The sequence below is a fragment of the Agelaius tricolor genome, unplaced genomic scaffold, assembly GCF_023055355.1.
Source record: "Agelaius tricolor isolate 1412-34295 unplaced genomic scaffold, bAgeTri1.0.p SCAF_17, whole genome shotgun sequence".
Taxonomy (NCBI): Eukaryota; Metazoa; Chordata; class Aves; order Passeriformes; family Icteridae; genus Agelaius; species Agelaius tricolor.
In genome coordinates, this window is record NW_027269277.1 from 6,399,447 (window position 1) to 6,414,740 (window position 15,294).

The following is a 15,294-nucleotide window of genomic DNA, read 5'->3' on the forward strand; positions in this document are numbered from 1 at the left end:
CTCACCCTTCCTTCCTGGGTGAGAATTGGGACAGGACACAGCCTGTGTCATGAGCCACCCTTCGGGTCCTCAGCCTTCCCAAAAGCTGCCAGCAGCTCGGTCCCTCCGTGCTCCATCGTGCTCCTGCAGTGTCCCTGTGCTTGAAGGCTCTCTCCCATCTTTGCGGCAGCCACCCATGCCCAGCCCCTTGCCCACACACATCCTGGGAGACACTTTACACCAGCTTTCTGCGAGGTGAATGTCAAGACAAACCCCACTTACTCTTGTCCACATAGTGACAGAGGAATATTAAAGATAAAAATGAATTCAGGATCATTTACAGATCAATGCAGATGCCACAGAAGAGGATGTTCCACTTGAGAAAGTTGATTTTTGTCCTCCTGTGAAAAAAAAAAAAAAGAGTGGCTTCTCATTTTGACGTGTAAAAGACCAGGGCCACTCTTCTTCACCTGAGATACCAGTCTCGGTGCAAACAATTGAACTGTGTGAGTTAACACTTCTCTTGTATGGAAAAATCATCAAGAAGAAGCAATTCCTGTACCTGAGTCAGGGATAAAAAAATTTTTAAATGACCAAAGTCCACAGTAGCAGTAAAGCGTCAGACCAAATAACTCGGTTTTACCAGCTTAATAGTTATTCAGTTAGCTAATAATTACTCCACTGGCAAGCTTAACTCCTGCGCAATGAGCACTGGGCTCTTTGACAATAGCAGCAATCCCAAACTGAGTATCAGCTCAGGTGACCCCTCTGGTGTGTTCAACACTGTGTTTTGGGGGGTAGAGCACCCTATGAGAAGACTCTCAGATGTCTTCTTACCACAGTTAAAGCCAAAGAGAGAGGAACCCTCCATGGAGGGATGTCTCTCCCATTCCTCTGACTTACACATTCCTATTCCTGCATCTCCCTGTTTTTCAAACTAAAGTCATTTGGTCTGGATTTGGAGGGTGCCAGAGTGCTTTGGGCAATGCTGAAGTGAACCCATTTAGCAGCTTTCTTTTTAATCACTCAGAAGTGACTCAAAAAGGCTGTGAGCCCTCTGTGGAGCTGCACAAGCTCATCAGGGCTGGTTAAATGATTCACAGTGTAGGTTCATTATTCTGCTTGGGAAGTTTCTTCAAAAGAAGAGATAAGAAACAGCTCTTCAGAGAGGGCAATAAAAATAGTCTCTTCTTTTGGTGCAATCACCCAATTTTAACACTTTGAATGCTAAAGGGTTATTTTGATGTAGCTGCAGGGCTCTGTATTTGGCATATGGCTGTTTTTCAGTAGATGTATAGCTGGAAATCGATGCATCATCTTTGGTGACCAGTTACCTGCCCCAGCTCTTGCTGCCCTACTTGCAGCTTTCCCAGTGAGCCTGAGGCTGGCACAGTCACAGCACACATGTTGTTACTGAGCAGCCCCTTCCAAACAAATCTGAATTTGATGATCAGTTTTCATGTGTGGCAGAGCTGTAGCAGACTTGCTGTGCAGGGTTCCTGCCCTCTTTGCTTGCATTCGTTGAGGGAGAGCACGAGCTCCCCAGCAAGGGGAGGGGAGTGTCCTGGGGATGGCTGAGCATCCCAGCAGGAGAAATGCACAAGGAATTGATCAGGCTGTGCTTCTCTTCATGGAAGTGTTTATTGGAGAATAACAATTAAATTCAAGGAGATCTCAAAGTATCCTGTGCTCCTGCCTGTACCAACGTGCCAGGCAAAAAGTGCTGCTGGGACCAGCCACAGACTGCCTGAGCTGCAGGGAAGCACATGGCAATGAAAGAGCATTTGCAGTCAGGGCACATCCATGGCTGACTCCTCACCTGGGTAACCACAGCACTTCTTTGTGCAAAGGACTTTTCATGCTGAAAGAAGTCAAGACACGTGGAGACAAAAGTTTTGATCGTGTGTTTATGTCTGCCACGAGCAGCAGTCTTGGCTTTTTTGCTAATCCTCTTGTAAGAGGGAATATCATCTCCTTTTCATGACTTGAAAGTTGCACAAAACCCAGAGGAGAGCAAGGGTGCTGAACCAGTATTTTATTTGACTGTTAGCCCCCAAAGAACATTGGTGGATCAAATCTTACTCTATTACAACCACACAGATATTTTAACAGAGCGCGTATTAAAGCAAGAGCATCCGGTGGGAGGGTGTGTGTAATCAGAAGGAGGTTTGCCAGACTTTTACAGAAACAATCACCTCAAAGAAATGATGTTTTTTAAGGCAGCTCAACACTGCCAGACTGCAAACTCCTAATGGGGAAAGCACTGCTGTGCAAGGATCAGCATGGGATGGATGTGCTCTGAAGAAACAATGTCAGCTTTTCATCTGGGAGCAAACCCTCCCTTGGAGAGCTGTTGCCAGGTGAGGGATGATGTTTCCAGGTGAGGGATGATGTTGCCACGTGAGGGATGATGTTGCCAGGTGAGGGATGATGTCTCCCTGCTGCCAAGGGCAGATGGGCAGCCCATGGCTTTGACCTTGGCCTGCACCATCCGTCCATCCACACAAGGCTGAGGGATGCTGAGCCAGCATGCTGACCTGCTGAAGGATGGGGGGCAAGAACAGACTCTGATTTATTTAGCCCAGAGTAAGGAGTTTGACAGTTCTCTGGGAGTGGGTGGGGATATACATGCAAGCTGCGTTATTTATTCTCATTGATTTTTTTCCTATGTAAAGAGAAGAGCATTTGAATAAGTTTTACTAAGTTACAGTAACAATGTTTATTTGCATTTGTGATTGGTTTGTTTTTTTAAGAAGAGACATCTTGTTTATAGAAACCTCCAGACAGTAATAGTAGGGAAATGCCATTTGCAGTGTCATGGATTCCCAGTTTTCCAGACAGTAAAACACCCAGTTAGGAGTGATGTCTGGTTAATGCTGTAATTTACTTGTAACACAGAATTAAAGGTTTTGGTACTCCCTCTGTGGTGCCAGCTCCAGCAGGACTCCACTCCAGTGGAACCAAATCAAAAGTTCACCTGGTCAGAGCCAATACTTGAGCCCTGGGTATTTGCTCTTTGAGGAGATGTTTCTAATTCCATTTCCTCCCCATAGCAAATCCTCTGCAAAGTAATTCCTGCAGATGTGAAGGAAAAGAGATCATTGTGCCTCAGATGGGAGCCCAGACTTGGTACTGTCAATGCCACTGGGATTTGCAGTGTCCCAAGCCGTGCCGGGTCCCCGTCCCAGCTGTAGTTGTCCTCCTCCTTCCCACAATAACTTAGGAAAAAGCAAGATTACTGTTACTCTTACTCCTTCCTCCCCTTCGCAGTTTCTTTTTGAAATACAAATACATTCTCAGGTCACATATTTTTGTACCTATCAAAGCATCTTGATTTCCAAATTGAAACAGCCTTTCACGCAGGCCTGCAGCTGTGACATACTGCCAGTCTGGGTGGAAATGCTCAGCTATAGAGGTGTAATTTAGAGTATTTTGCATGGGAAGACTGAAGCTCATTTCCTTTTCACTGTCTTTTGAAGCTCAACCCTTTACCAACAAAAGGGCTGAGCCAGTGCAGAATGGACAGAAAGAAACTGGTAATTCTTTCTGAGAAAGAGGAGAACACAACTTTGGTGGCTTTTCATAGCCATAGGCTGAAGCTGGCCATGTGCTCTCATCTCTTTCTAGTGACCCAAACCCAGCTCTGAAATGTGGTGGCTGGCTCCACTGTGAGCCCCCAGAGCAGCAGCTGCTGGTGCCAGCTGTCAGGCACACACATCCCCAGGAATCCCAGCTATCTCTTGAATTCCAGAGACACTGTTTGGACCAGGACCATCACTGGTGTGCCCTGCCACCAGCAATGTAGCTGCAACACAAGGATCTGTGCTTGAGGTGAATGCTGTGGCACATTGTCAGATGCTCAGTTTAACTGAGCAGGGAATACATGACTCTTTACATGTCACAGGTAAAACTTCTTCCATCTCCTGCCTTTTGGGTTGAAAACCTGCAGGTCTGGTTTGCTGGTTCCATCTCAGACAAAGGCAGAACCCCCAATTCCATAGCTGCTTAAAGGTTGCTGCTGCCCACAGGATAACTACAGGACAGGGAGACAGGCTGACCCAGAGGGGAAGGGCTGCCAGGCTGGCAGGGAATCCACAAAGAACACAGTTCTTGAGGACTGGTAAAAAATAAAATATTATTGAAAGTGAAAATTATTTAGATTTTATGCCGAGAAATGTCAATTCACAAAGTTAAAGCCCTAACAGCTTTACATCAAGCCACAGTGTGTAGCTGGCGTGTGTATAACCAGTGTAGCTTCCCCATGTTTGCTTAGACCATGAAAGGCTTTGTGTGCTGTTAAATAATTCTTTTCATTTTTGCTGACTGTTCTAATGAAAAATTCACTCAACACCCCTCATTCTGGAGCCCACAAGTGGGCAATTCATCCCTAGAGAATTGTGATACCTGAGAGAACAAGGTCCTGAATGACCCAGTCAAAGGTTGAAGTTTGCATGCTGTAGGTTGAGTTGATGGTCTCCAGAGCCCTTTCCCAACCCATTTTCCCCATGGTTTTGCAATCCCTGTGTGATGCTGCCCAGCTGTCAGATGAAAGGTTCAGCTTTCTGCCACGATCGGCTGCACGCTGGAAATGTCCGTCCTTGCAGAGTTCCTCTGGGAGGGGGTCTGTGCCTTCTGGCACGTGCTGCTCCTTTTGCAGGGGCAGTTCTCAGGCTTGGCCCGGCGGAACAGGGGGGAGATGGGCTGCAGAGCGTGGCCCTGAGCCGTGCTCCTGCGGCGGCACACGCACAGCAGGCAGCGCAGCTCCGCGCGGAAGCTCTCGTTCAGCCAGCAGTAGATGAAGGGGTTGTAGCAGGTGCTGCTCATGGCGAACCAGTGGAAAGCAAAGTACAGAGCGTTGCTGCTGTGGATGGCCCTGCAGGAGATCAGCACCACGTAGCAGTTCAGGGGGAACCAGCACACGGCAAACACAACCACCACCACCATCAGCATCTTCAGCGTCATCTTCTTCTTCCTCTGGTGGGCATAGTATTGCTCCATGGTGAGGTCCCCGATGGCGTTCCTCAGCCAGAGCTTCTTGGCCACTATGGTGTATGTGATGGAGATCACAAGCAAGGGCAGGACGTACAAGAGAACAAACGTAGTCAGGTCCAAGTACTTCCAGAAAAGATCAGCAGGAGGAGGGAAGCTGGGGAGGCAGACCATTCGGATGGTTCTGTTTCTGAAGATCAAAGAGAAAGAGCTCTCAGTTCCACTACCAGCTGCACATCTGAGGACAAACAGTCCAGACATTTAGACAAGTTTCAGTACAGGTACAGGTAGCAGAACTCATTTGATGTCATAGGAAGGTGCCACTTGCAATGGAAAATTTTACTCTAGGTTTGACCTTTGGCTCCAGTGAAGGTTATCTTAAACACATCCCCAGGAAAAGAAAGAAATCATCCATATTGGCATCTGTATCCTCTGCTGACAAGGAGGCTTTCTCCCCTGTGCCTGCCCCAAATTACACGGTTGAACCTCTGAGCCCAAAACAACTAATGAACCAACCTGGAAACAATTCCATCGATTGTCATTGTCCCTTTGTGACAGACACAGCAGCCATGTGAAGGAAACTAAAACTTCTCTGTTTCACCTAATATCTAATATCTAATATCATGGATGGAGGGGTGTGGCCTTGGCTTATCTGGGGCTTTGCAAATATCATGCAACAAAAAATATGTAAATGTCTTACCCAATATAAAACTTTGTCAGAGTCTGATAAATGGCGTGGGGCAGTGAGAAGCAGCTGGCCATAACCCAGATGATGATGATGCAAATCCCTCCTTTCACCATGGACATGCGTGGCTTGAGAGGGTGCATGATCACCTGCAGAGAACAACAACTCCTGAGGATTTACAGCGTCTTGGTCACTCTTTAAGCCCCATGTTGCATGTGACATGCAGCAGCAGCTCCACATCTCCACATCTCTCCACAGCAGAGAGACTCACTTTACAGGACTTCAGGGAGCACAAGGGCTGGGAAATGCATGAAGTTGTGTGTGTATTGGATGTTACTGCTGGCCCAGAGCCTGAGCAGAGAAACACATTCTGTATGACCCATCAGCAGGATGCCAGAGACCACGGTAGTGAGCTCTCTGTTGAGCTATAAGCACTGTGGAGGATTACCTTAGGCAATGAAACAGTAATTAAAAATAGACCTATCATGCCATCCAGATGATCTCTTGGCTGATGAGGTCTTCGGTATTTTATGCATGTCATTTCTAGTACCATTATAAATACCTACTTAATCAAGTTGTACAGCTCCCCCAGAGTATCTGTCTGCTGTGGTATTTCTCAGGATTAGCAATATTTATAGAGGCAAGTGTTGGTTTCTCTTTAGTCCAGGACATCTCTTCACTTCTGTCTTTATCTCCTTGGGCCATACTAGTTCATTCCAGCCCTGAGGAACCTCCTCCACTGAATTAAAGGGCATGTATTTTTTGCCCTTAATTAAACACTTCTTGATACCTAGCCATGCCTTGCCATCAACTCAGAATCTACTGATTAAAATGAATCATTGTCAAAGTGCTTTGATTTCAGGAGCTGTAATAGTGCACATGAAATGGGCAGACTGTCAAACTCTTTGTGGTAAAAAGGACAGAAGTGGCTGATTTGTGGTTCAGCAGACCCCGTGATTCTCTGACACCAGGTGGAGCCAGTTCCTGGTTTGAAGTTCATCCAGCCTCGGCATTTATCACCTGAAGTTGCTTTTCTGTGACTCCAGGACTGCAAGAAATCCAATCTGCCTGAGAGCTCACCTTGCTGGATGTGGCCTCCCAGCACTCAGCGCTCATCAGCTAAAGAACAAATTACAAACTCTGTTTCACTTAAGGAAACCCTTCAGTCTGTACTGATTGCTTGACTTGAAAGGTTTTCCTGGCTGGTAAGTATCACAGGGCTGGAGTAGGAGAGAATTTCTGACCTTGAACTGGATGAGTTAACATCGTTCTTACTGTTTCCAGCCTAAGGCAAGGAATGAGGCAAGCGTCGGAACAGACAGACTCTCTTAAATCTGTGTGCAGAGATCGTGTGGGCTGGCTGATGTTTGAATTCAGCACTCATTCCCTGTGCTCTGAGGCAGGGCTGAGGAGGGCAGGGAGCCCATGAGCCCAATGGCTCAGGCAGAGCAGGGCTGGACCAGGCTGTCTGGCACTGATCTCCCGAGCTTTTCAGTACCTCCAGGAACAGAGACTGTCACAAACCACAACCTCTCTGGACAGCCCATTGCAGTATTTCTCCACCCTCACTGTAAAAAACATGGGTGTTTTGTCCACAGCTGGAGTTCTCCCCTCTGTTCCCTGAGTCTCAAAACAGTGCAGGTTTCAGGTACTGGGATTTGAGGAGGAAACAAATATGTATTTAGCACATTATTTTCTAGCAAGCACAGGAGTGGTGTCTTCAACATACCTGGTGCCGGTCCAGTGCGATGGCAGCGAGGGTGAGCACAGACACGTGGACAGAGCAGTACTGAACAAAGCGGCTGATGTGACACATCAGCTTTCCAAAAACCCAGGTGCTGCTCACAAACCTCACCTGGAGGACAGACAACATCAGATTAAGAGGGGCAGTACCCAAAGAGAAGCAAATTGGCTTCCCAGGTGCTTTAATACAGCTTCCTGAGGCTTTGGAGGTGCTTTATCCTCATTTTTTCCTAGAGAAAGAGTGACTGCAAGAGGGTCTCAAAGTGAGGTGAGACTTACTGCACTGTGCAAACCAATGGCTTGAGCAGTGCTCTGTGCATGGTGTGTACATGTGTACACTTGTAAATTTACCATGGCCCTTCTAGAACACATGAAATCTTAGCTCTGAGGCTAAGGCTCTGCAGGGAACACTAGTTGCCTCCAGAAAACATTATACCTTTGGATGCTGAAAGCTGCACAGTCTCCAAACTTAGTGAGAGAAATCCATGGAATCCATCTCACCTGTTCCCAGAGAGGTCTTACTGATGATGGCTTTTCTGCAGAGGAGAATGTGCCAAATTGCCTCATTCCCTTGTTATTCCTGACTGTGTAATATTAATTACAAATTAATGTCACTCATTTTTCTGCAGATTAAGCTAATTTGAAGTAAAGTATATTTACTACAAAGCATCTGTCCACAGAAAATTGGACTAGCTAATCTGTTTTCAATTAGTCTAATTAATTTCCCTGTAGGGGTGACTCTTGCAGCATTGACTGTCACTGAACTGGAGCAGTGTGCTGGATCTCTGGAGCTGGTGCAAAGCTCGTTCCTGAGAGAGCTGATAGAAATTTAATTACACGTGCCCAGTGTGCGGCTGTTTGTGTGTGAACACACAAGAGGGCACCAGGCTCTCCCTGAACAAATTATAGGATGCAAATCCCATCAGAGCAAGGCAGGGAAGTCCCACCAAAGAAACAGCATCAATTTAAGAAAGGGTGAATTCCAATAACTAATTCAAAATCTGCTTTTGGAAGGCTGAAGAGCGCTCTGGGCAGGGATGAAGCAGGAGAATTTTGAACAGGAGTGCTGGGTTAAATCCAGGAGCAGAGTCCTGTGTACATGGCATGTATAGTCTGTGACAGTGGGGCAAGAAATTAATCTTTCATTTTCCCCACCTCATTCATTTAATAGTATTTTATATCATATATATTTCTAGTCTCTGAAAATAAAAAAGGACCATTAACCCCAGGAAGCACCGTCTGTAGTGGCCGAGGGAGGGACACGCCACCGACACTGTTCAGTGCAGCCTGAACACTTCCCTGAGATGTTGCACAGGGACTGACCTGGTTCATGTTGTTTCCATAGGAAACCAGCCATTAGCTGGATTTTCTCGTGTCAAACTTGTCCCCACTTCCTTCCCCATCTACAGGCAAAAAGGGCTCCCAGACCTGTGCCTTGCCCAGGCAGAGGGGGAAGCTGCAGCAGAGGGACCCCTGCAATGGATTGTGAGGAGGGGGTGTGAGCCCCCAGCTCCACTTGCTCAGGGGGTGTTTGGGATGGGGGCCATGACTGCACCCTCTCCAGGAGGCAAAAGGGGTGGGGGGCAAAAGAAAGTCTGGATCCCAGCCTGGTCCCAGCCCTTCAATCCCAGTGCACACAGCTGACAGGCACACACAGACACCGGCAGGCACGGCTGGACGGGGCTCACCAGTGTGAAGGGGGTGTTCAGGGTGGTGATCATCACATCAGCAACAGCCAGGTTTACGATGAAGAGGTTGGTGGCAGAGTGCATCCTCTTGTTCTTGATGACCACGTGGCACACCAGGATGTTGCCAAAGAGAGAGATGCAGATGATCACAGAGTAGGCAATGATCAGCAGCGCCTGCACTGTCCGGCTCTGGGACTCGCCCTCGTACTTGGCTCCGCTATCAAAGTCCCCCAGGTCCTCCAGGTTCAAGTCACTGTGGAAGAAGGACTGGTTAGGGAAGCCGTACAGTGCAGAGAAGAAGCTGGTGGTGTTGTGGTTCTCTGCTCTCCAGAAGGGCTTGGGCATGTACTGCAAGGGGAACCAGGTGTGCTGTCTCATGGCTGGGGCAGCAGAGCCCGGTCCAGCCACACTCGTCAGCGCCTTCTGCCAGCTCAGCTGCTAAAGCCAGTGGTTGCAGGAGGGAACACACACACTTGCCTTTCAAAAATCTGCCCCATGGTTGCGAGTTAGAGAAAAGGATTGATAAATGGGTCCTTCTGCCTGTGCTGGGGACACATCAGCTTCACCTCAGAGGCTCCCTGTCGGCTGTCCTTAAGTCCCATATGTCCCCCTCAGAGATGCTGATTCAGAGGCTGAAATATCAGAGATCCCCAAACACTTTCTCTCTGCACCAAGGAATAAATCTTAGTGAATAATTCCTTTTGGGACTGTTCTTCTTCAATCTGCAACTTATCCTCGGAAATCTGCTTTACTGGTTCTCCACACAGTCCTTAATCCATCAGGTTTCCATTTCCCAAGAGTTTTCAGAGCTTGGCAGAAGCAAAAAATCAAGGGCTGCCTTTCGCTTTGCTATTCCCCCTCCAAGTATCTCTGACAACTCAGTGAAGCAGCTTTGTTCATCAGCAGAATGGTCCCTGTGTTCCCTGTGATATACACAGCTGCCAGATGACACACTGCACAGGAAGGAGCCAATGGCAGATCTCTTCCCAGTTTTTCCTGAGGTGTATCACAACCCACACGTGGGCAACAGCGCAGCCTGACATGTGCAGATCCAGAGAGCAGCAAAACACAGATGGAGGGTGGATGTGCTATGATCTCCCCTGTCTGCTCTCTGCTCTTCTCTGGACACCCAGCACAGCTGCTGCATGGGGGTGAAGCATCTTCACTACTTTGTGGCACTTCTCTTTCTCTTCATCCCAGAGTTTTAGCAGAGAACATCTGAGGCCCTTGTGCTCGGCCCCAGCCCCTTCCTGCTCTCATGTGGTGCAGAGGATAGAGTGACAAGTGAAATGCAATCTGACAGCAGGAGCAGCAGCCCTGCATGCACGGGGGGCACCCAGGATGGCCACTCTCTGCATCCTGGCTGGGCTGGGGTCTGTGCTGAGCCCCAGGGCACTCAGGCACCTCTGGCATCTCTGCAGCAGCCTGGCAGAGGCTGCAGGAACACACAGGGCTCCATCCCTGGGCTCCTTTGCTGTATATGGCTCCAACAGGCCCCTTTGCCATTTCCCTGCCTTTTCCCTGCTGTGCATCAGGAGGGAGAGGGGGCACAGCAGCATTTGTGTTTTGTCCACTGCCACGAAAGCTGGAGTTCTCCCCTCTGCTCCCTGAGTCTCAAAACAGTGCAGGTTTCAGGTACTGGGATTTGAGGGGGAAACATGCACATGCATGACCCCAACAGCAGTGAGATGTCCCAGGTGCCAGAGGGGGGTGACTCTCATCCCATATTCCTGCAGAACAGATTTATTCTCTTGCAGGTACAAACACTTCAGCAATCACATGCTGGTTTGCTGCAGTTATTATTCACTTGCAAACATTCTGAGCTGCTCAAAGCAGGATTTGGGGCTCATCATGCATTGGTGCTGGCTCCTCTCAGGCAGACAGACAAAGCATAGGATAAATGCACTTTTGCCAAGCCACCCAGGTGATTGTGCCACCCTTTGTTTCTGTAGAAGATTTTTGACTTTCACATGTTGACACTACTTGAGACAGAAATTATTGGAAATTTTCATTTTTTGTGAGATTATTTAGCATTCTCCTTGTTAATGCTCTTTTGAAAAGAAATGTCAGATTGCTGAAATGTCACTTGAGATGCATATCCACCTTCTGAGCAGATCTAATGTGATCTAATGTAATCTCATCAGCAGATCAATGTTGATGAGGACCAGAGAAATCAGAGCTATACTATAAAAATTCAGATCCTTGGGAACATGAAAACACCAGATTTCAAACATTTTCACAGGACATTGCCATGGTTCATTGCCTTTGCCCATGGAGGCCAAGGGGCTGTTGGGAACAAGTCCCTGAGCTCAGTGGGTTCATGGAATCTTTCCTGTACTTCCCTCCAAGGAGTTGTTCCTGCCTGACAGAGAGAAGTGAGATAATTCAGCAGTCACACTCATTGTACAGCATGTAAAAGCATCCAGGGTCGAGGCTGCTTGCACTTGCACCTGAATTTAAGCTTATTTTAAGGAAATTAATTCTAAAGACATGATTCATCTCCACTACTGGACAAAATTTAATGATGAGGCAAATCATAATAGCAGTGGAGATTTTCTCTGCTGGCTGTTACTATAGGCTCAGTGGGTACCTGCATTCAAATGCTTGTCCCTGTCTGCTCCCACGAAGATGTACAGAAAATGCTGTCATCACTGGAGTATTGAGCTCAAAAACTGAATAAAATTGTCCCCACAGGTCCCTGCAGATTGTTATGTTTCATATTTATGAGGTATGTAAAAACTTCACAAGAAGGCAGATGAGAAATCCTGTGAACCTGAGGCCACTGCATTAAAACTTTTCCTAATGCAGATATTCCCATCATGTTCCAGCTGTGGATTCTTTGGTTTCTTGCCTTGGTCTTCTTCATCCATCCTTCCCTGAGCTGCACTCCTGATGCTGAGTGTGGGCTTCCCATGTCATCAGGAAAGGAGGTGAGAGCTGCTGGAGATAAAGGGCCACTCTGCTTTGGGTCTGCACTCAGGACACCCAGAGCTGATGCCCAGAGCACCCACCAGGAGTGTCCAGCCCCGGAGAGAATCCCCTCTCCTGCCAGCTGGGAGCAGGGATCCTGGCAAAGCCTAAACCAAGGTCTGCTGGTGCAATAATCAGATTTCTGGGTTGAAAAAGAAAGTGTCTCTGCCCTGCCATTCAAAGCTGAAAGCAGCTGGAAGCAGACAGGAAGTTTCAGTGCCTGAGCCTCATCCAAAGGGAGAAAATTCAACAGCTGAAATTGTCAAGTCCGAATGAGGAAAATTCAATTCAATGTGTTTGCTGCACCATGCAACTTCTTGCAAGATTTCTCTGCCCTAGAGAGTTTCATAGTTTACTCTTTTCTACGTGAAATAAAAGTTTGATAAATAACAGAAACAACAAGAGCTATAGAACAACCCCTGAAGTTTTATCTCACTCAAAAGGTGTGTTAGAAATAAAGGTCTGGACATTCCTTACATACCACGAATCTGCAACATTTTCTCTTTTTATATTTGCTTTGATGCACTTGGGACATTGTATTCTTCTCCGTTTGCAATGATTATTCCTGCTCTTGTGACTCAGAAAACGTGGGACGAACAGGCACAGGAATTTTACAGGACATTTCATGGACTTGATCATAATAAATAACCCACATTCGGTGATGACAGAGTGAATACCCCAGTAATACATTAAATAAAGCAGCTCTGTAATTCAGACAGGTGCTAACAATTCAAAAAAAAACAATTTCTGTGCAGGTGAGCCAGGGTTTGGCTCCTGGGGAGGGAAAGATCTGCTCAGCTCACAGCAGCACAAGGGTGACCTGTGTGTTCCTCCATCCCACCCACATCAATCACTGTGTGCTCCCTCCTGAAACATGAGAGCCATTTCAGCTATAATCCAGCTTTTACAAAACATTTTCACTTAATGAGGGCAGACTTTTGGGCAAAATCATAACATTTACCACTCCTAATGTGGTAAATTTACCAGTCCCAATGGCTTTTGTTTTTTCCCTGAGAAAAATCCCTGTTTGGGGGAAAAATGTGGAAGGAAGGCACTAGGCACAAACTGTCTCTGCCAGATACTGAATTGCATCCCCTTGAAAGAAGATTTGAGCTTTTATTCTGAGAGCTTTCTTGGAGGCAGTGTAATTGGATTCTCATGCTGCAGACAGACAGAGGGAACAAACAATGGAGGACACGTGTGGGATACCAGGGTGCTGATGCTTGCCTTAGGAGCTGGAAATAACTCCTTCAAATATGCTAGACCAGCCTTTCTGCAGTGAAGCCTGACATCTGAATTATTCACAGTGATCTGGAGCACTGGGGAGGAGCTGCATGGCCTTGGAGCCAACTGCTCACTGTAATGGACCATGTCCTTTCCTAGGGAGCAGCCTGGGTTAGCTGAGTGTCCCTCAGCTGGGGAGGAGGAACTCCCCAGGGCCAGAGGAAGAGTCAGCTCTAGCACAAAACACTGTACCTGACAGGTTTACCATGACTTCTCTACTGTAGCTACAATTATTTCTAATTCCATGTGCCAGACGCCCAGAGAGGAGCAGCACACACAGCAAAGCACTTGAGGAGGGCAGAGGCAAGCTGTTCTCAGCTGAAAGGACAGAGTTCTAGTCTAAACCTTCAGTTCATTCCCTATGACTATCCAATGGCTGTGAAGTAAAGCCCAGGGAGTCTCTGTTGGCTCAGGACAGGGAATTTGACATGCACTAATGCAGAAGATTGGCCCTTGGCAAGGAAGGCTCAGCAGATCCAGAGGGGACAGGATGTACAGGGCAGCTGACGTGGCTGCTGTCACTCATGGTCCCTCAGGAGACAGAAGTGTGCACTGCCACGTTCAGGTAATGTTGGGAATTTTCACTTTCTAGAGGGTTCAATAACAGGAGAAAAAGCCAGGTGGGCTGTTCCAGAGCTGGCTGACACTGGCAAAGGGTGGGGAGTTGCTCCTGAAGCCTCGGTCAAGCCTTTTTTCTTTAGTTTGAAGCAAACTCCTCTGGAAGGAAAACTACTTTGAAGCTTTGAAAAATAACAACAACAACAAAAAAGTCTGACTATATAGCAGCTACAAATGTTCAGACAGAAATCAAGAGCCAGGGTTCTTGAATAAGTGATGCAGAAAATAAAGCATGATTTGAAAGGAACATTTCTGAAGCTAGGGAGGCCATGAGCACTGAACATACAGTCCCAAAACCTACCCACGAGCAGCAGCTTTCTTTTTCAGAGAGTAACTGGAGAATAGGTGGTGTTCTGCAGGTTGTATTCTGAAAATGCTGTTTTTCACTGAAAATCTGAATGAAAGCCAGGACATAAATGCCATCACCAACCATCTGAAGTTTTAGCTATGGACAATATATTTTACTTCATTCAATTAAAAAAAAAAATAAAAATACTTTGCTATACTTCAGAAGCAAATACTTCTCTAAAATAATAAAATTTCCAACTTCAGTCTCTCAGCCCAGAGTTCAGTTGCTGAGTTTGGGGTCTTGGTACAGAGCTGGAGGAGGCCAATGCCTCCAGGGGCCGTGGCCCTGTGCAGGGGTCCCTCCCTGAGGGCAGTGGTGCTCCATGACAGTGAGAAGCAGAAAGTGGCCTTGTCTCAGATGTGGGGAGGTTGGCTCTGCAAGCAGCTCAGCCAAGAGCTCACCCCTCACCCCCACCAGCCAGCACTCATCCACTCCACAGTGCCCTTCACATCCTTGCCAGTCTGGGCATCTCCCACTGGGATTCTTTTGCCCTTAAAGCATTCACAGCCTTTTTCAGTGCTTCTTGTTCCCTCTTGGATTTTCTTTTTTCTTTTTTATTTCTTCAGATATTTCAGGGGCTAAGTTTTGGAAGCACTGATGACAATTCCAGCTTGGGTTAGCTTGCATTCCTAGTATGAAAAGCATTTCTTGCATTCATTCCCTTCTTCTTTTCAACTGCCCTTTATCTGACTGCTCCAGGAAAAGCAGAATTATCCACTGCTCTGTTTTCTCTCCTTACAGCCCCAGCTGCACTCACTACAATTCCTGGCTTGCAAGGGGGAAAAAAAATGTACATGTACTTTTTCCTTTAGATGCCAGATGCCACATTCCCAGATGATCTGTGAATGCCCAAATCTCTTCTCAACATCCAGAATTTCAGGAGCAGAGGCACCACACACCCCAAAGACAAACCTCTGTCTGGCACACCAGCACATTGGTGCCCCTCCTCAGAGCTCTCCTGATTCCCTGGGCCCCCAAAGGCTCCCTGG

The 15,294-nt window shown here is 47.2% G+C and overlaps 1 protein-coding gene across 1 annotated transcript; it reads right to left on the reverse strand.

Annotated features, from left to right (window-relative positions):
- Positions 1–2,001: 2,001 nt before the first annotated feature.
- On the reverse strand, positions 2,002–10,005 carry LOC139597209 (G-protein coupled receptor 83-like). The gene is made up of 4 exons (XM_071442257.1): positions 9,085–10,005; positions 7,383–7,508; positions 5,669–5,802; positions 2,002–5,158 (listed from the first exon to the last, which is right to left on the reverse strand). The coding sequence occupies exons 1-4, from the start codon at positions 9,460–9,462 to the stop codon at positions 4,534–4,536; spliced, it is 1,263 nt and encodes a 420-aa protein (XP_071298358.1). The 5' UTR covers positions 9,463–10,005; the 3' UTR covers positions 2,002–4,533.
- Positions 10,006–15,294: the final 5,289 nt, after the last annotated feature.